The following is a 21,036-nucleotide window of genomic DNA, read 5'->3' as shown; positions in this document are numbered from 1 at the left end:
CTACATCCAGCAATGCTCAGGACTTATACATGGCTCTGTGCTCAGGGATCCCTCCTCCTGGTGGGACTTAGGGGACCATATAGGGTGCTGGAGATTGAACCTGGGTCAGCTGCTTGCAAGGCAAGCGTCCTCCCCTCTGGACTATTTCTCCAACCCCCAAATTAATACCTATTTGAAACCTGGGTCTGAGCTGAACCAGGGCTAAGGAACCAGGCTCCCCTGAGTCACATGCACTCGGTGAAAGTCACGGCCTGGGCAGGAGCAGACCCTGTAGTGTCTGATGTTGTGGCCGACAGAATAGCCTCTTCCTAGACACCAGCCAGGATAGGGCCAGAGCGTCCTTTCCACTGACAACAGAGATTTTCTTATGTTAAAAGAATGTTCACCTCATCATTGTTAGAGGTTAAGTTATAAATAACTAAATCCCTTCATTAGAAAACTGGCTGAATAAACTGATCTTTTTTTTTTAACTCTAAAATGCTTCTGTAGTAGTTGAAAAGAAAGACACAGGTTCCCATTAGTGACACAGAGAGATCACCAAAACACATCCATCTGGGTGAAAAAAGCAAGTTTTATGGATCAGTTCTTAAAGTACGAGGTTCTGTTACATTGCAATAGGAAGGAAACTCACCCCTACAGTTTGGGGGCCTCACCTGGCAGCGTGCAGGAGCTGTTCCTGGCCACAGGCACGTAAGTGCCGGATCTCCCACACGCCCCGGCCCTTGCACGTCTTCTCAGGCACGGGGGCGAGGGGGAACGAACACACCACACTGGCGGCTGCCAGAACTCCGTCCTGCCTGAAAACGTCTGTGTGGAAACACAGATGTGTGCCCCTGTGACTTAGCAAGCTGAGTGCGGGGCCTGGAGGGAGGCCGGGGTTGAGCCAGGCCTTACGCATGCAACGCCTGTGCTCCACCACTGCGGGGAGCCTTAAGGAAGAGGAGCGAAAGGCGTCTTGCCAGGGAAGTGGCCAGACCCCACTGGGGTGCCCACTGCCTCCCGTGCGGAATGGCTCCTTAGCTAGTGGACTCTGCTCGGGGCCTCTCGAACTCAGATCTCTCGCATATTTGCAATCCCCGACCGTGTTCGAGGTGTTTCTGCTTTTTGGGTTACACCCGGCGATGCACAGGGGTTACTCCTGGCTCTGCACTCAGGAGTTACTCCTGGCGGTGCTCAGGGGACCCTGTGGGATGATGAAAATAGAACCCGGGTCAGCCGCGTGCAATGCAAAGGCCCTCCCTGCCGTGCTTTCTCTCTCCAGCCCTGTGTTCGAGGTGCTTCTGGTGCCCCGAAGGGCGTGTCGCGAGCTCCTCCGGGTGCTTGAGGCCGCAGGCTGACCTGTGCCCGTTCTCGCCCGCAGGAGGCCCTGGAGGCCTGCCAGACCCGCATCTCCAAGATGGAGCTGCAGCAGCAGCAGCAGCAGGTGGTGCAGCTGGAAGGGCTGGAGAACGCCACGGCCCGGAACCTGCTGGGCAAACTCATCAACATCCTCCTGGCGGTCATGGCCGTGCTCCTGGTCTTTGTCTCCACGGTGGCCAACTGCGTGGTTCCCCTCATGAAGACTCGCAACAGGACGTTCAGCACTTTATTCCTCGTGGTCTTCCTTGCCTTTCTCTGGAAGCACTGGGACGCGCTCTTCGGCTACGTGGAGCGGTTCTTCTCGTCCCCCAGATGATGGCGGCGCCAGAGGCAGTGCGCCCCCACCCACCGGCGAGTGCATGCAGCGACCACCTAGACGGCACCTGACCTACGCTGACGTTTTCTACGACAACAGGAGTTGAGTGAATCTGTTTACATTTAGAATAATGTTTTTTTCTTCAAGAAACGCAATTGCAATAGTATTTTTTAGATTTTATCCAAGATGTTTTTTGGGCAAAAATCTTGGGTCATTTTTATGTAGCATGATTTTCCTTGGGATGCAAATCTGAAACAGTCCTTAAACAGGACCCACCACCCTGGAGCACGCTGAAGGGCATTCGAAATTGTGGCTTGAAGGACTGCACTAAACCCCACTAAAAACACGCGACAACCCGATTAGGGAAACCAGTTAACCCTAACCCTGCCGTGTCCGGGCGCCCACCTCGCCCCTCCCAGACTAACTTTACTGTGAAATCCTGCCACATTCCAGGTCTGAATTTTGGATTCAGGGTGGATGTTTCTTGTCCGTGGAAGAACACGTGGATGTCCCGGCCCTCTCACCCAAGTTGGCCATTCATGCTGACCGAGGAAGTGTGACCACTTTTGCACCTGGTCCCTTACCCCCGGCTCGGAGGCAGAATTGAGAGCGCCAGTGCCCCAAAGGGCCACCGCTCAGCCCTCCTGCAGTATTCTGAAGTAGCCCTCGAAATACTTAATTCTAAGCAAAATCCCTTGGCCGCACTTTCAAGGTTTTTTAAAATATGTGTTTAGTCACCGGTTTAAAAAACAAAAAATCCGAACAGCATACTTGAAGAATGTAATACTCAAACTCTCAGTGCTTCCTTATGGTTTCTAATAGGATTTTTTATTGTTGTTATTATTATTACCGGGTTTTTTTGGAAAGGGTTGGGAGGGTCTTTTATTTTTTCCTTCGAAATAAAGAAGTGATCTTTTTAAATGAAGAAATGTGTGGATATTTAAGTGTGCTGCTCCCTCTTGTCTTGAATCAGTTTGAGTAAAGGAAGATGTGCTGTCAGCGCGCCCTCGGACGCCTCCGTCTTGAGACGCAGCTTCAACCCCCTCCCCGACTGCCGCCACCGCTGCTTCTCGTGCCCGCCGCCCCCACCCCCCCACTTTACGGGCTTGGCTTGGTTGGCGAGGAAAGGGGTGTGCAGAACGTGGGGAGGCTGTTTCCACAGACCAGCGTGCTAGGGTAGTGATTGTTGGTTTTTTTGCCCCTAGAAAATGTACACCCGGTGACTGTTCACCGGGTTTGACTTTGGGATGAAATGAGACTGTATTATAAGAGTCATAAATAATTCCTTATGTTTCCTTAATTTATTTCTTAACACCCCCTAATAACTGAAACCAAAGTAATGTGGAATCTTCCGTCTGCATTTTGGCCCCAGCATCCTTAATTTCAAAGCTTTATTCTGTCCGCCTGAGGGAACCCACGGCAAGGGGTTCTCCCAAACGCACAGAAAAGGAAAAGTCAGGTTAGAAGGACCCAGGCCTGGGGTGGGAAATGTTTTCAGCTTCCTGTTCCTCGGGACTGACTTAGTAACATACCTGTGCCCAGTGGACTGTAGCGGGGTAGGAAGACAGACGGAGCCACGCTCTCCATCCTGAAATCAGCTCCACCGTCCGGGGCCTTTCAGAGCGTATCTCGGAAGCCTCGTGGGTCTTCTCACGTTCACAGCGTTGAGTCACGAACGCTGTTCCCTCTCGGCCTCAGTTCCGCGTCGCCTAGTGACGAGCAGGAGTCGCAGAGCATGCTTTGCCTCTGACCCCAGACCAGGAAATTCTCCCGGAGCTCGACGAGCGTTGCCTTGTCTGTCAGAGGACGGTTAACACGACAGCGCCGGCCCCCGCAGCCTCGGCAGGCTGGCTTTCTTGGCCGGCCGGCGTGTCATTTCCATGATCACGTTGATATTCTAACTCAGGTAGTCCGATCTCCACTCCACCCCCAGACGATTGTAGTGTGTTCACCTGTCAGCTCGGTCACCTCTCAGAGCCAGTGCCGGGAGCAGGGACCCGGGGGTGACGGTTCTTTTCCAAATAATTGGAGCCGATTTGTGTTCAGGCCCAGACCAAATTGTTTCCCACACCAGTGTGTATAAAAACGTTAGCTTTGCCTCAGAATATCGCAGTGGCTCTAGGCAGGAGTGCCAAATGGACACCATGACCTCAGCAGATCAGTCTCCCCAGCTCTCGGCTCCAGCCTGATCGCTCAGAGCAGGGAAGAAAGCCCACACGTGACCCAGAATGTCGTTGCAGGCCTCCAGCTCTAGGATAGAACCCATGGAGTCCCCTCCACCGTGTGGGCACTGGAATTCACTGTGATATGGGTCGAAATTGTTCCCGTTTTCCTTGGAACGGTTTCTGTCAGAGGGAGATTGTAACCTGTGCAAAGCGCCCCCCGAGCTCCCAGCCAAACAGGCCCACACTAACCCTCCATCCTCCTCTCTCCGACTGTGTGATGAAGGACCCTCAGTCTAGCTCAGGCACACAAACGCCTTTCTAGCGCTGCCGTCCCCTGATCATTCGCCCGGCCCTCCGCCATCTGCATTCACTGCTCTTGGTAGCCATGCACCTGTTTCATGCCTTCTGCCATGTTTTGCTGCCCATACTCGTTGCCTTTGAATTACTTCGCATTGTGGCTGTTCTCGAACTCTCTTGTCTCGTCCCAGCTTTCCCATAACCTTGCTCTAATGGTCTAACAAATATTCTGTTGGCGGACACTTCCCCTTAATGCTTCTTCCCTTAGAAGACTTGAATGCATTCCCCTTGAAACGAAGCATTCCTGGATGACTTGTTAGCTCTGGTGCGTGAGGCTGGCTGTGGTGTCTGGGCAACTCTGTTCAAGTAGTAGAATGACTAAGACTTTCCCTTTTGGGTGACGCCCTTGAGAGCACTTCGGTCTGCTCCAGTTTCGAGTCCTTGTGTATATCCGGGGCATCCTAGCCAGGAAGGCTTTCTGTTCCACCGGCTCCCTGGAGACGCAAAAGGAGACTCCATTTTGTACTTCACTTGACTGGGGGCTTTTCTCTACCCCCGTGCCCCTTCCCCCAGTTAAAACAAAACATCTGACAACAAGGAAAACCGTGGGGTCAAGCCTTCCTTGCTAGCCATGGCCTACAAGTGAGCATATCTTTATGCGGTCTTGACTGTATTTGGTTTTGTTTCTGATTTTCCTATTCCTTGGAGGTACAGTCTGATTACTGGATTCTGAGTGTCTCGGCGAGGCGCTGCCTTCCACCTCTGGAAATATGCATTCCAAACAAGGCCAAATACAAGGCACCTGTCCGAACCACGCAAAAGTACGGTTCCCACCCCCACCTGAAACTGGGGATTGTTTTGAATGTGGCTCTAAGAGTTAACATTTCTGTCTGTGTGTTGTGTATGCTAGGCGATTCCCTCGGTAGGATTGACTACTAGACTGTAAGTGTGTTATCCAAGTGTGTAAGAGTAAAGACTCCCTTGCACGAATTGAAAAGTTCCGAAATGACACTTGTGGACGTGCGAACGTTAACACTGTAGTTGATAGATCTTAAGCTGCTAATTGTTGAGAGAGAATTACATTTATGTTTTGTCTGGTGGCTGCAGATCCTTGGCGGCACTTTTACTGTATATACAAATTGAAATAAAGACCTCAGCCATTACCGTGGTTGGACTCGAGTTTGTTTCGCTCTTTGTTCTTGCTCACTCGCCGTCCAGTGGGCAGACGTGTTCATCTGAAAACCCCCGGCCTTTGGAAAGTGCACGTGTGTGCGTAATAGATGACTGGGCGGTTTACACATAAACATGGTTTAGACTCCCACTTCCGCCTGACTTGGACGGTAGGTCATCCATTAGGTTTTCTGGGGGGACATCGAGGCAGCACCCCCAGACGTCATCTGATTTATAGATAACCCAGAAACGGGTGAGTAAGCCCTGCCCATTAGTACAAGACTTTGGTCACACGTGTCAGGGTTGGTGAACAAACACACTTTCGTTAAAGACACAATATGTGAAGGTCTGTACACACGTCAGGCGTTGCCCAGTCTGATCCCGTCGTCTCTGCTATTGTTACAGAGGGCAGAGAGGAGTTTCTGTCAGGACTTTTCTGGAGTATCTCTGGGAGGCGTGTGGGAATCCAGAAACGTTCACCTGATTGTGACAGGGTGATGTGAGCCCTACACACTTGCTCCTCGCAGCCTTAGTCTGAGTGTGAGGCAGTCAGGACACATAACTTGCCCTTCCCTGTTAATACCCATCTTTTTTTTTTTTGGTGGGGGCGGGAGTTGGTGGTGGGGCCCACACCCATTCGTGCTCAGGGGCCACTCCTGGCTCTGCACTCAGGAATTACTCCTGGTGATGCTTGGGGGACCATATGGGATGCCGAGGATGAAACACAGGTCAGCCGCATGCAAGGAAATGCTCTCTCCGCTCGACTATTGCTCCAAGCCCTCTGTCATACCCCTCTTGATCTCACCTGTAGCTATTGGGAAAACAAGAGATGACTCTTCCGAAGCTTTTAAATTGCTGAGAATGTCCTTGAGCTTCTTGATACATAAGCAGGGTGCCATCCGCAGGGAGTTTCATGAGTAGGACCACCCTGTACTTAACTCAGGCTGGTGTTGTGCATTGCATCTCAGACATCCGTCACGTATTATTTTAAAACCTTTATTCTCTTCTGAGTACAACTTGGGAGAGAGCAGGGAGGTAGTTCGAAGGTTGGAATGTGCACTTTGTGTGCGGGAACCCCGGGCTTGAACCCCAAGCAGCATACAGTCCCTAGCGTCTTCATGCGTGACCCCCTGGCACCATGCCCCGAAGAGTCCTGTGCATCTGTAGTGTGGCACAAAAAGAATGACTTAAAAAGATAATTGGATGTCCTGAACAAATAATGGTAATCCTCACCTAGCAGCAAATGACTCCGTAAGTCCTCAAACAATGACTTTAATAACACTATCGTGAGATTATAGCAATTTTATGCACTCAGGAATCACTCCTGCCGGTGCTTGGGGGACCATCTGGGATGCCGGGGATCGAACCGGATCTGCCACATGCAAGGCAAGTGCTTTCCTGCGGTAATACTGCTCCGGTCCCAAGACACAAATATTTTAACAACCTTTCTTCTACGGAACTATTTTTTGATATTCCGCTTAACCATCCTGTTGTAACAAGCAATCTGTAATCAATTGTTTTGTGCCTGTGGGAAGGGCGGGTAGTGGGAAGCAGTGTGAAGGGAAGGTCACACTGGCGGTGGCACTGTGTCAGAACATTGAATGCCCGAAACAATTGTACTGCGAACAGTGTTGTAAATCACAGTGTTGAAATAAAATGATTTTAAAAAAGAATAACGGCAATCCACGTCATGGAATACCCCTTGGCAATTAAACTTAATTTTTTCTTTTGGGGTCACACCCAGCAATGCACAGGGGGTTACTCCTGGCTCTGCACTCAGGAATTACTCCTGGCGGTGCTCAGGGGACCAGATAGGATGCTGGGAATCGAACCCGGGTCGCCGCGTGCAAGGCAAACGCCCTCCCCTCTGTACTATCACTCCAGCCCCACTAATTTTTTTTTTAACGGACCCAACAGATAGCCCGAAGCTTGAGCACATGTTTGCATGCTGGAGTCAGGGTCAATGCCAGCATTACAGAGTCCCCAAAGCATCCCTGGGAGCCCCCCCCCGACATAGAACCAGGAAGAGCCCCCAAGCATCCCAGGATGTACCCCAGAAACCCAAAGGAAAAGAAAACCCCCATTGAGGAAATGTGGATGGAATTCCTACCGCCAGATCCCACTAAGCCATCTTCCCTTTAGAGGGACCCTGGACGGCCACGTGGCTGTCCTGCTGTCAGAGGGGACGTGCAGAGGGCCATCTGCAGCGGTTGCTGCAGCCTGGCCAGTCAGCCAGCCTGAGCCGGGAGACGCTGAATCGACAGACGGGACGTGGTGGAACAGAACATGTGTGGCAACAAGGGACCCTGCCAGGCTGGACAGGCCCCAGGGAGGAAGCAGGAGCGTGTGCTGAGAGGCCGGGGCGGGAGAGGGTCTCCCAGGCAGGGCTCAAGGGTGCAGTGCTGAGATCGTGCGGGGCCAGCGCGATCCACGCCACCTGCAGTGCTTGGCAAAAGGCCGTGGGGGACCGCAGGCAAACCCTGGTCTGTCATGGGCTGGGCCTGCGCTCTGTCTCCCACCTCAGGGGGATTTTTTGTGTTTTCTTTGTTCAGCTTCTCTTTGGTTTGGGTAAGAAAAAAAAAAAAACTTGGTCGACTAGGAGCTGTGTAGATCTGTGGTGGTCCTGGCTCTGTGCTCCGCGATCGCTCCCAGTAGGGCTCACGAACCACATGTGGTACCAGAAATCAGACTCGGTCTGGCCATGTGCAAAGCAAGCGCCCAGTCCCCACCCCCACCCCGCCCCGCCCCGCGCCATCTCTGCAGCCTCATGTGGGTTTTCCAGGAGCAGAGGAGAGTGAAGAAGTCGTTCCAAATTGAAAAAAAAAAAATTAGCAAAGCCACCAAAAAAAAAATGGCCCAGGGGAAATGAACTGGTGGGCTTCCTGGGAGAGGAGGAATAATAAGGTTAACAAGCCAGAGAGGTAGGAGAGGGGGTTAGGTGCTTGCCTTGCACTCAGCTGACCCAGGTTTGATTCCTTAGTACCACCAGGGATGATCTGTGAGCACAGATCCAGGAGTGAGCCCTGAGCACCATGGAGCAGGGTGGGGGGTGGGGGTGTCTCCTAAAAATATATATATATGTATATGTACATATACATATATATATGTATTTAACAGGGCTGGAGCGATAGCACAGCGGTAGGGCGTTTGCCTTGCACGCAGCGGACAGGGTCAACCCGAGTTCAATTCCTTCGCCCCCCTCGGAGATCCCGGCAAGCTACTGAGAGTATCTCGCCCGCACAGCAAAGCCTGGCAAGCTACCCGTGATGTATTTGATATGCCAAACACAGTGACAGCAAGTCTCACAATGGAGATGTTACTGGGCCCGCTTGAGCAAATCAATGAACAATGGGAGGACAGTGACAGTGATATTTAACGGCAATGGGCAGGGCATGGTTTGGAGCCATCTTGCTCCCCGTGGGCCCAGCAGGTTTAAGAACGATTCTGTTCCTTCCTTGTCTTCCAGGTTTTGCTGGCAGCCGGGAAATGCTGTCCGAAGTACTTTATATTTTGCCTTTGACAGGAGAAACTACAGTTTTATTTGGCACTTAGAATTTAGAGCTCAGGGTTCTTTTATTTTTTTAATAAATTTAAAAAATAATAATTGCACTATACCTGCCCATGCTCAAGGATTACTCCTGGCTCTGCACTCGGGGATCACTCCCAGTGGAATATGGGGGCCAGGGGAGACCAAGGACCAGGTTGGCCGCGTATAAGGGCAGCGTCCCACACACTCCAGGCTCCACTGTGCTACTGCTCCGGCCCTGTTATTTTTTTTTAATTTATTTATGGTTTTGGGAACACCTCGGGGTGCCTAGAGCTTCCTCCTGACCCTACACTCAGGCGGTGTCCGGGGACCACCCACGGAACCAGGAACAAAACTGGGACAGCCACGTGCAAGGCAAACACACTGGTCCCCATCCGCCTCTCTGCCCGTCCCCGCCCCCTTATTTTATTTTATTTTGGGTTTTTGGATCATCCTTCGTAGTACTCGGTGGTTACTCCAGCTCAGTGCTCAGGAGAACCAGGTAGTACAGGGGATTGAAGCAGCATTTCCTCCAGTGCCTGAACATTGCTGGGTGTGGCCCACAAACCAGAAAAATTAAAATAAAAAATGAAAAGGGACAACCAGCCCCATCAAGAAATGAGAAGAGATTAATAGAAACTTCCTCAGAGAAGACATACAGATGACCAAAGGGTGTATGAAATAAACCAAGGCTCTGTGTCACTTAACATCAGGGAAATGCAAATAAAAACAAAGAAACAAGCTCACACTAGTGGGACCAGCACACACCAGGAAAACAGCATTGGCGTGGTCCCCAAGCCCACCAGGAGCGACCACTCAGCACACAGCAGGAGTCAGCACTGCTGGATGTGGCCCCAAACCCACAGGCAGCAGGCGCTGAGCAATGGTCTTTGGTATGAAGCCTGGGTGGGGGATCACACAGGGGGGCCGGGGTGGGGGGCACTGGGTCAAAGAGGGAGGGAGTGGGTGCTGCAGGAGGGTGTGATGCTGGAGTGTTTGATGCATGAAACCTGACATGAACAGCATTGCAAATCACCGTGCCTAAAACTAACTTTTTTTGGGGGGTGGGGGTTGGTTGGGGGGATGCCACACCGGCGGTGCTCAGGGCTTATTCCTGACTCTGCACTCAGGGATCACTCCTGGCAGTGCTCAGGAGATCATATGGGATGCAAGGAAACCACCAAACTCCTTGTAATATCCTTCCGGCCCCTTTTTGAAAACTATCATTAAAAAAAAAATAGCAATGCATCTGAATGACCAAATCTTGATTTCACAAATCCATTTCATCTTTGCCCACGGTTCCTGACTTACGGCCCCCCAAACATTGGGAGTCTCAGAAGATGAGAGTGACAAAGGGTCTCACCGTGAGGAGGTGACTGTCGGGGGGGGGGGGGAGTTAGGGGTAGAGGGAGGTGACCGCCTGACCCATGGAGGAGTGAGGTGGCCTTCTGACCCATGGGGGGGTGAGCGAGTTGACCTCTGACCCATGGGGGTGGACAAAGTAACCACTTGACCCAAAGGGGGATGAGCGAAGTGACCATCTGACCCACAGGCGACCGGGGTGAGTGAGGTGACCATCTGGCCCCTGGGGACTGCGGGAGAGTGAAGTGACCGTTGACCCATGGGGGGTTGAGTGGGGTGACCGCCTGACTCATGGGGAGGTGACCGAGGTGACCGCCTGACCCTCGGGGTCTCGTGGTGGCAGCTGAGAGTAAAACCTTTCTGAGTTCCATGAGCCACTCAGCCAATGAATGGAATGTGAAGATGAGATTGGGATGTAGCGGATGGACCAGAAGCTCAGCCACCATGTTGTGCCTTCTGTCCACACACACCAGGCTTCGACTGGCCTGGGAGGTGGACAGAGGCTGTGCAGGAGGTGGAGGCTGTGAGGGAGCTGGAGGCTATAAGAGAGCGGAGGCTGTGCGGGAGGTGGAGGCTGTGAGGGAGGTGAAGGCTGTGAGAGAGGTGGAGGCTGTGAGGGAGGTGGAGGCTGTGAGAGAGGTGGAGGCTGTGAGGGAGGTGAAGGCTGTGAGAGAGGTGGAGGCTGTGAGGGAGGTGGAGGCTGTGAGAGAGGTGGAGGCTGTGAGGGAGGTGGAGGCTGTGAGGGAGGTGAAGGCTGTGAGAGAGGTGGAGGCTGTGAGGGAGGTGGAGGCTGTGAGGGAGCTGGAGGCTGTGAGGGAGGTGGAGGCTGTGCAGGAGGTGGAGGCTCTGCGGAAAGTGGAGGCTGTGCAGGAGTTGGAGGCTGTGAGGGAGATGGAGGCTGTGTGGGAGCTGGCCTTTGCAGGAGAGTTCTCTGACTTCAGGCGCTGCTCAGCTCCAGCCTCGGGGGAGCACAGCTGAGCACCAGGACCCCCCAGTGGCCCTCCAGCAGCCTTTGGGAAACATCCCTGGGGCGAGCCCCACACGGGACTGTGACTCTGACCAGCGTGGACAGACTCAGGGCACAGACGGCAGCGATGGCCGCGGGGATGCCCAGTGTCAGTACCACAGCAGCAGAGGGAAGCACTGACGGCGAGTGGTCATCCCCTCCCCACACACCTGCAGCTGCTGACGGGGCAATTGTGTGAGCGACCGGCCCTTTAATATCAGAGACTAAATTGCTCACCTGCAATTTTGTTGCAAAATAAACTGACAGAAAAGAAAAACTGTCATCTCCTACTTCAGCCTTTGGGCTCTCAGTACCCTTATGCCTGTCCAGACCCAGGCGGTACCAGCAGCCTCTCAGCCCTCCCAGCCTGCCTGCCTGCCCTCCCTCCTTCCTCTCTTCCTTTCTCCCTCCTTCCCTCCCTCCCTCCCTCCTTCCTCCCTCCCTTTCTACCCTCCCTCTTCTTTTCTCCCTCCCTCCTTCCTTCATTTCTTCATCCCTCTCTCCTTCCCTCCCTCCCTCCACCCCTCCTCCTTCCCCCCCCTCTTCCTCCTTCCCTTCCTTCCTTCCTCCCTTCCCTCTCATCTTTTTCGCTCTGTGAATCCCCAGCATGCCCGGGAGCTACTCCCAACTCAGTGCTCAGCTGTTGCTCTCCGTGCAGCCCAAGGGACCCAAAATGCCAGGGATCAAACCCCAGTCTCCAGCCGGAGAGACACGGAGGTCACAGCATTTGCCTTGCACCATCGGTTTGATCCCTGTCACTACAAATGGCCCTTGAGTCCTAGACGGTGTGGCTCAACCCATCCCCCCTCAAAAACAAAACCCGGGGCCACCTGCAGGCAAAGCCTGTGCTCCCCCCACCCCACCCCCAGCTCTCTCTGCAGCCCAGGGTGCAGGAAGGGAAGGAACTCATCTCAGGGTGCCCAGCTGGCCTGTGCAGGGCCTTCCCTGGGGGAGCACCCGGGGCTGGAATTCTGTCTGTCTTCCCTGGGTCACTCCAATCAGGGAGAGCATGAGGAGCGAGCACACTGCAGTTAGCAGTGAGGGGCCAAGCCCGGGACGGCTCCGTGGGCTGAGCGCCTGGTCTGCAGCACCAGGTTCCCCCGGGTTGATCCCTGATACCACATCGTTCCCTGAGCACTGAGCCAGGAGTAACCCCCAGTCACCTCTTCCCCCAAAAAAGGGGTTCTCCTGAAGCGAGTGAGGATCTGGGCACAGCAGCTGAGCGAGCCCCTCCACGCCTGCAGAGCCCACGGGAACCACTCGCTCCCGGACACAGATGCGAAGAATGTGGAAATTGACACGTGACAAGGTATTTTCAGCTTCTTCCAATGACCCAGACATCCAACCCACCAAGACGCAAGACAGTGATGAGTGGCTAAAGAGGCAGCAGGGATACTTCCTTCTTTTTTGTGGGATTCATTTTTTAATTTTATTTTGAATGCAACTCATTTCACTGCATTTGGTTAGAGGCCTGTGTTTTCCAAAGTTATGGAGAGATGAATCTCAGGCATACAATATTCCAACGCCTGTCACACCCCCAGTGTCAACTTCCCTCCACCCGTGTTCCCGTGCCCCCTTCCCTCGGACATTCCCCCCCACACACATACCTTGCTGGGCACCTTTCCTGGCTCCTGCTTGTAGACTAGCTCTGCTGTTTCCAGGGCTCTTGCGTCTGTGCTCTGAGCATTCAGCTGTACCACTCACCCCATCACCGCACGCCCGAGCCACTGGCCCGTCCCCGTATTACTGCCTTTCCAATCTTCCTCGATTTCTCTCCCTCTCTGTGCTTCTCCTTGTGGTGGATACACTTATATAGACACATGCATGTGTGTGTGCACGTGTGTGCATGTGTGTGTGTATACCTGTGTGCATGGGTGTGAATACACTTATATAGACACATGCGTGTATATGCATGTGTGTGTGTGCATGTGTGTGCGTGTGTGGTGTGTTAGTATGTGTGCCTGTGTGTGTGTGAATGTGTGTATGCATGTGTGCATGTGTGTATACTATGTGCGTGCACGTGTGTGTGTGTGTGTACAGTGGGATACCACCCAGCCATTTGTAGCAACACACTTAGAACTTACTTGATGGTAATATGCTCAGTGAATTAGTCAGAAGGTATCATAGAAGTGGAAAGTAAAGAAACACAAATCCAGAAAACTCCAGCAGAGAGGGCATTCCCCTTGCACGCGGCCGACCTGGGTTCCATCCCCGGCACCCCATAGGGTCCCCCAAGCACCTTCAGGAGTGACTTCCTAATGCAGAACCAGGAGTAACCCCCGAGCATTGCTGGGTGTGGATCCCAAAAAAAGAAGAAAAAAATGCAAAGCAAACACAAGCTTTTTCTTTTTTTTTTCTTTTTATTTCTTTTCTTTTTGGGGGGCGGGTCACACCCGGCGATGCACAGAGGCTACTCCTGACTCTGTACTCAGGAATTACTCCTGGCAGTCCCCATATGCTGAGAATCGAACCCAGGTTGGCCGCGTGCAAGATACTCTACCCGCTGTGCTATCGTTCCGGCCCCGAGACAAGCTTTTTCAATGTTTAATTTACTTTCTCTTTTTTTCAGATTTATTTTACTGTGTTTGGGGCCCTGTGTTGCACTGTGCTCAGGAGTCGCTGGTGCTTTTGGTACTCAAACTGGAGTCTGCACCCACACTAGGCAAGCGCTTGACCCCAGAACCATCTCTGGCTCCGAAACTTATTTTCCCTTGGGATCACTCCGGACAGCTCTTGGGGGTGACGGGGGGCTCAGCTGGCAGTGCTGGGGGTGCCGGCAGGGCAGGGAATAGAACTCAGGACCTGGCATAGGCTCGCGTTGCTGACCACTGGAACTATTTCCCCAGTCCTGGAACAAACTATAAACACAGACCTGAAGGGGGAGGGGCGGGGAGGGCAGGGGAAGGTTTGGGGGTGTGTGGAATCGGAGGCCGGTGGCACAGTGCTATCTGGAAACCAGACTAGTGGCGTTTTCCATGCAGTGTACACAGGTGTCAAACTGTAATGCGGTACACCTGAACGAGATAATGCTAACTGCGAATGTTACTGCAATTTAAAATCGATTTAAATGTAATTTAAAAAGACAACTTGAAGCCGAGTCTCAGCAGATGTGGGCCCCGGCTCCTGGGAGGCCTAAAATAAAAATAAATTAAATAAGGCCTTTGGCCTAGCTGGCGAGACTGCACCCGGGCGAGCCGCGCGCGTGGAGCTGCTTCCCGGCCGGATCCCGCCTGAGCCTGGACTGTGGTTGCAGAAGAGAATGTCCTTGACCCGGCAAAGAGCGGGTCTCGGGTCCAAGGGGCATCACGTGGGCGCCTCGCCCTCCGCGGCTGGGCGGGGGTTGAGTAACAGAGAGCGTGTCCGGGCTCTGAGTGCGGGAGGGGAAGGTAACGGGACTTGGTTGCACAAATCTCCCTTTTCCTGCAACCAGGCGAGCGCGGTCTCTGTCGCCGCCTGGTGGCCGCCGCGGGGAGCGCATCTCACTCGCCGTCCGCGGGGTCTGGATACAGGTGAGGTCACCTGCGCCTTGTGAGTTCATTTCAGAGCTTCCAGCCCGGGGCTTCCCACAAGGAGGAAAACTGAGGCCCAGCAGGGTGAGAAACAAACCTTCCCTGACTGCGCTCAGTCCCGCAAACCTTCCCTGGACGCGACTCTCCAGTCCCATCCCCGCACTGAGGTCTGGGCACCCCTGGCCGCCTGCTTGGGGAAGGACGTGTGGACAGTGCACATGTCCACCCCATGCCTGGCCTTTCTCCACCCGCGGGTACCCATCCTTTCTTTAACTTCTGTCAGTGGAGGTGTGACTTTCCCTGGGGCACGCGACATTCCAGACCTCCAGCCAGCTCCAGTGGCCCCTGGCCTGGGCTGATGCGGGTTCGATCCTGGACCAGGTCTGTGCCCCGTGGTGAGCGGGCAGGCCACTCGCCCTTTCCTCTCTGGATGCAGCTGTCAGAGCTGAGGCTTCGGGCATGGCCGCCCAGGGCAGCTGTCAAGGACCTTGTGAAGGTTGTGAGTGACCGTGTCCAGGCATCGGTGCCTGGTAGAGCTTTCAACATCTGCGTGTGCCTCCCAGGGGTGAGGGACCCTCTGCTCAGAAGCTGCTCTGGTCCTGTGCTCTCAACACACTCCTGGCGGTGCCTAGGCCACCAGGAAGATGGAACCAGGATCTGCCTCGCACATGGCATGCCCCTGGCTCCCGTTCCCTATCTACCTTGGACCTTGGCCTTTTCCAGAAGCTTCTCAGTGGTTTTCAGAGAGACGATTGCTGGCAGAAGCACCCCCAGCACCTGGCTGTGTTCGGTGTTTGGGGAGCAATTGCAGAGTTGGCTACAGACTGTTTATTCATGGAACAAACAGATTCTATTTAAAAAAAAAAAAGCCCTCCCTTCTCCCCCCCCCCCCCGCCCCCCCGCCATTAACAAACCAACCAACCCAGGGAGACAACACATCAGGTAGGGCACTTGCCTTGCTGGTGCTGGGACCAATGCAGGTTCAATCCCTGACACCCTATATGGTCCCCCTGAGCCCCGTCAAGAGTGATCCCTGTGAGATGCATGCTGAAAGTAGACTATAGACCGAACATGATTGCCACTCAATTCCTCTTTTGCAAACCACAGCACCCAAATGGAGAGAGAGAGCAAAAGGGAACGCCCTGCCACAGAAACAGGGTGGGATGGGGGACATGGGGGGTGAGAGGGATACTGGGATCAGTGGTGGTGGAGAATGGGCACTGGTGGAGGGATGGGAACTCGATCATTGTATAACTGAAACCCAAGCACAAAAATTTGTAAGTCTACAACTGTACCTCATGGTGTTTCACTAATAAAAATTTAAAAAAAAAGTTATTCCTGAGCACAGAGCTCCAGAGCACTGTCACGAGTGGCCCCCAAACAAAAACACACCAACAAGTGGGACCCTAAGTCCCAGTGGTTTCCCAGGATTCCCCTCTCCTTCTGTCCAAGCCGGGGGGAGCAGGAGGCATGGGCCGGAGCAGCCCCCACAGACTCGGGGCGGGCTGAAGCCTGGGCAGGGGGCTGGCACTGTCCCCAAGTCAGAAGGAATAAGTCTCAGCCCGGGGTCCTGAGCCTGTCTCCCCCAGTGAACCCCAACCTACAAAGATGTGGAGACCCCTTTAGGCCCTGCCTCTGTGGGTTGGAGCGAGCACTGTCTGAGGGCTCAGGTCAGGCCCCGATCCTGCCTAACCACCTTGGGAGTGGGCACGTCTCCGGCAGAGCCGCTGGCGTGAGCGCGGGTCCCTGGGTCAGCTGGGCTGGTGGCCGAGTGCGGGTTGGGGGTGCCAGGGGCGGCAGGCCCACCGTCCCCCTCTTCACTGTGCCCTCTGGCTCCTGGAAGGGGCCTGTGATCAGGGCCCCGGGTGGTCAGCAGAGTGGACAGAGCCGAGAAGGCGAGCATGCGCCCAGGGGCTCGGGGAAGGGGGCGGAGGGAGCCCGGTGACCTCTAGTCCTGACCATCGCCCTGTCCCTAGGGCGTCACAGGGCTGTGACACGGCCACTGCGCTTCCCACGGAGCTGTGGACAGTGTGGGGGATGGAGTCCAGGCCGCCACCCTCCCGCCCGGCCCCCTCCCCGCGGGACCCCAGGGAAGTGGGTCCCTGGAAAGGCGCCTCCCCGTCTGATCCCTGGAGGGAGCACCAGCACAGGATAGTGGGGAGCACGGTTCAGCCCTCAGCCGAGAGCATCTGCTCTAGGGAGGGGCCCCCGACTGACGTAGCTCCCTGTGCCAGCTCCAAGCTCAGGAGAGCAGCTGGCAGCCAGGCCAGGAAGGGGAGGGGGCACAGACTCCGGAGTGATTCTGGGGAGCACAGGGCGGGGTAGGGGACACTGCTGGGACAAGACAAGGACGGGGCGGGCCTGAGGTCCTGGAGGAGGAGGAACCAGTATCACCTCCAGGAATGTTTCCTACCTGCCAGCACCTACTGTGTGCCGCCCCTCCTGGCCATCAGCACCTACTATGTGCCCCAACCCGGCCCTGCCCCCTGCCCGCGGGAATGGCCGTGCTGACTCAGCCTGTGGCTCCTGCCCCCTCCCTCTTTCCCCCTTCCCGCTTCCTCCTTCCTCCTTCCTCCTGGGGGGACCCCGGCCCTTGCTTGCACAAACATCTTGCCGTGTTTCCGCTCCCGGCCTGAACAAACACGCAGGCCTGTGCTTCCGGCCTCGGCTCACGAGAGGCCGGCCAGAGGCCGCTGAGGTCAGCCTCAAGGGACCCTCCCAGGGTACTCTGGGGGCCTGAGGACACAAGGCTGGGGACCCCCTTCCCAGGGTGTCCCCAGCCGGCTCCTCACTCGAGACCCTAGGGGGCCACCCTCCAGCAGTGAGAGGGGGCTATGAGGGGGGATGTGTGGGGGCTATGGGGGGTTGGGGGGCTGTGAGGGGCTGTGTGGGGGCCCTCCCCAACCCTTGGCCCCCCAGTGCTTGCCATGGTTGAATGGAGGGACTCTGGGGGAACTTTCACCACCTGGGGGGCAGCCCCCTACACATACCCAGCAAAGACCCCCAGAGACAGATTGCACCGCTGAGCTGAGGTCTATGTTATCCAGATTTGAGCCCTGAAACAATGGAATTAATGGGGGGGTCCTGCCCCGAGGTTCCCCAGCAGCTCCAGGGGTGGGGGCAGTGGCTTCCACCTCGCCTTCCCAGAGGATGGGTGTGGGCGGGAGGTCAGGAGGGGGAGGGAGAGGCCGGCAGGGCAGGGCAGGGCAGGGCTGACTCCTTCCTGCCTCTCCCCCTGGTGAGCTCCCTGGTCTCAGCCCCACCTCCTGGGGACCCTGCAGTCCTCTGGGGCCCCCCGCCCCCTTATCAGTCTGGGTGCAGCTGGTGCCCCCCCCCGCCCCCTGCAGAACCGCATGACCACGCCCAGCTGAGCCATCTCCCCTGCTGTGGAGAGGAGCGGGCTCCTGGGGTGAAGGACGCCCCTGGGCAGTGGCCCCCAAGTCTGCAGGGCCAGGCCAGGGCCTTGGTGGGTGGAGGGCAAAGGGGAGGGAGGGGCCTGTGCGGCTGGCAGGGCTGGGGCGGGGGTGCACAGGGTGCAGGTACACGGGGCACTGGCACAAGGGGACGGGTACATGGGGTTAGGCACACGGGGTACGAATAAACGGGATGCAGATACCTGGGCTGTGGGTACACAGGGTACAGGTACACAGGGTGCGGGCACACGGCGTATGTGCACACGGGGGCAGATGGCCAGCACCCCTGGGCTCTCTGGGCAGTGAGTTCTCGCTGACTCCATTTCCTTCTGTGTAAAATGGGGTCGCAGCCCCCCTGGGTGAGGCACCTGGGAGAGTGCCAGCACCAGGCGGAAACCAGCATGCAGGAAGCAAGGGACCCCCAGGGAGCTCAAGACCCCCTAAACCACATCTGGCCTAGCTGCTCCACGCACCCTCGGGAAGTGAGTTCTGGGCGGGGCGAGGCAGGCTGGGACCCCCTGAATCAGCATGAAGACATCAGCGCGGCCTTCCCCTGGCGAGACGTCCCCGAACCCTCAGCTAGAGGGGTCCTGGCCCTAAGGCCCCCAAGAAGTGGCAACACCGTCGGCCCCTCATTAACGGGGCCCAGCATCTTTGGCCCCTCAGAAATGGGGGCTCAGCCACAGGCATGACGTCCCCGCCAGACTCGCCCCCTCGAAGCTTGACCCTCCTACCCTCACTTACCCACACAGCCAGAGAAACTGAGGCACGGGGCAGCGTGCCTCGCTCAGTTTTTTTTTAATGAATCATCATGAATGTTAGACAGAGCGGCATCTTGAACTCCATTGTTCATTGATTTAAAGAAGGCCTTTGATTCTGTTGAGACGGAAGCGGTCATTGAAGCCCTAGCCAATCAGGGCATTCGAGCCCAATACATCAGGATCCTCCGTGAGCTGTATTGCGGATTCACTACCAGGATCTCACCATTCTACAAAGAAGTGATCGTTGATGTCAAGAGAGGGGTGCGGCAGGGTGATACCATTTCACCGAAACTCTTCAGTGCCACCCTCGAGAACATCATGTGACGACTGGAATGGGAAGGAATGGGAGTGAAGATAGATGGTCGGCAACTACACCACCTCCGCTTTGCTGATGACATTGTTTTAATAACACCAAACATCAGCCAAGCGGCACAAATGCTGGCCAACTTTGACCGTGAGTGTGGAAAGGTAGGACTACAGCTGAATCTTATGAAGACACTGTTTATGAGAAACAGCCTCATTCCTGATGCCCCATTCGCTCTCAACGGAACGACTATCTCCGAATGCAACAGCTATGTGTACCTAGGTCGAGAGGTCAACATGACAAATGACCTGGCACCCGAGCTGCGCAGGAGGAAGAGAGCGGCTTGGAACGCCTTCAAGAACGTCGAAGAAATAGCTAAGAGGACGAAGAACCTCCGGCTCCGGGCACATCTCTTTGATTCCACTGTTCTTCCTGCATTAACATATGCCTCAGAGACCTGGGCCCTACGCAAACAAGATGAGAACGCTATTCAGGTCTCCCAAAGAAGAATAGAAAGAGCTATGCTTGGAATATCACGTTTCACTCAAATGAGAGAACGAATCCGGAGTTCTGACATCCGTCGACGATCAAGAATCAGGGATGCTGTCTCGTTTGCCAAGGTGTCAAAAAATCAGATGGGCTGGTCACATAATGAGATTTAAAGACGACCGCTGGACTAGAGCTGTTACTGACTGGATTCCACGGGATGTCAAAAGACCGCGTGGCCGCCCACCTACCAGGTGGTCAGACTTCTTCGTCAAGATCATGAACGATCGGTTTGAGGCTCTTCATGTTCCTAGAGCGAACAGATGCCATTGGGCTACACTAGCACGCGACAGGGACAAATGGAGACGTTACTGGCGCCCGCTGGAGCAAATCGGCGATTAACGGGAAGTCAAGTGATCAAGTGATCAAGTGAATCATCATGAGATACAGTTACAGACTCACAAACTTTCGTGATTACATTTCAGTCATACAATGATCGAGTACCCATCCCTCCACTAGTGCCCATTCTTGCCAAGGAATTGCAAAATGGGATTCTACAAACACCAAAACTGCCTTCAGAAGGGGCCTGCGGGGGCTAGAGCGATAGCACAGTGGGGAGGGCATTCGCCTGGCATACGGCCGACCCAGGTTCGGTCCCCAGCATCCCATATGGTCCCATGAGCACCGCCAGGGGTAATTCCTGAGTGCAGAACCAGGAGTAACCCCTGTGCATCACTGGGTGTGACCCAAAAAGGAAGAGGAGGAGGAGGAGAAGGAGGAGGAGGAGGAGGAGGAGGAGGAGGAGGAGGAGGAGGCCCGTGGAGGACTCCCGGTGAGTACAGCCTGGGCGGTGTGGGCGCCTAGTGCGAGACCCCAGACAGAAGCTCCCTGTGCCCCTTCCCTGAGAAAGGGGGTGCAGCTCCCCCTTCTCTGGAACCCCCCTCACCACTGGCCTCTGCGCCCAGGACTGGGGGCCTGGGGCAACCTCATGCCTGACCCTTGACACCCCACAAACTCAGCCACAAGCTCTCCAACCAGGGGCTTTTGACCGGTTCTCCTCCCCACAGACAGAGTGTCAGAGAGATGGCGAATGGGAGAGTGGAGGGAGCGAACTTCATCCCGGCCAGCGCCCGGCCGGGGCCCTGGGCCGTGTGGGTCAGAGCCGAGGCGGGTGTGGGTTCCTCTGGGCGGCCTTGGCATCAGGGGCCGGGCGCAGGGGGCAGGGGTGGGGCCGGATGAGACTCAGTGGGGGGGTCTCTGGAATCCCAGCTGTGATGGAGGAAGCCAAGTGCCCAGCTCAGAGGATCTTCCCCACCTCAGCGTCCTGGCCAGGTCCCCGCTGGCCAACCAGAGGCCCAGCAT

At 55.2% G+C, this 21,036-nt stretch overlaps 1 protein-coding gene across 3 annotated transcripts in view; it reads left to right on the top strand.

Moving 5' to 3' along the window:
* Positions 1–2,678, top strand: part of TMCC1 (transmembrane and coiled-coil domain family 1) — a 137,412-nt gene extending 134,734 nt beyond the window's left edge. For 2 of the 3 annotated variants that reach the window (XM_056129788.1, XM_056129787.1), the window contains exon 4: positions 1,361–2,677. In XM_056129788.1, the coding sequence (XP_055985763.1) occupies positions 1,361–1,675 (315 nt within the window). In that variant the 3' untranslated portion in view covers positions 1,676–2,677. Of the gene's footprint in view, positions 1–1,360 lie in introns of all 3 variants that reach the window. The other variant, XM_056129785.1, reaches the window with a different exon arrangement.
* The last annotated feature ends 18,358 nt before the right edge of the window (positions 2,679–21,036 follow it).

This window comes from Sorex fumeus, unplaced genomic scaffold (assembly GCF_029834395.1).
Source record: "Sorex fumeus unplaced genomic scaffold, SorFum_2.1 ptg000072l, whole genome shotgun sequence".
NCBI lineage: Eukaryota > Metazoa > Chordata > Mammalia > Eulipotyphla > Soricidae > Sorex > Sorex fumeus.
The sequence above is the reverse complement of the archived record's forward strand: the minus strand, read 5'-3'. Positions and strand labels throughout refer to the sequence as shown.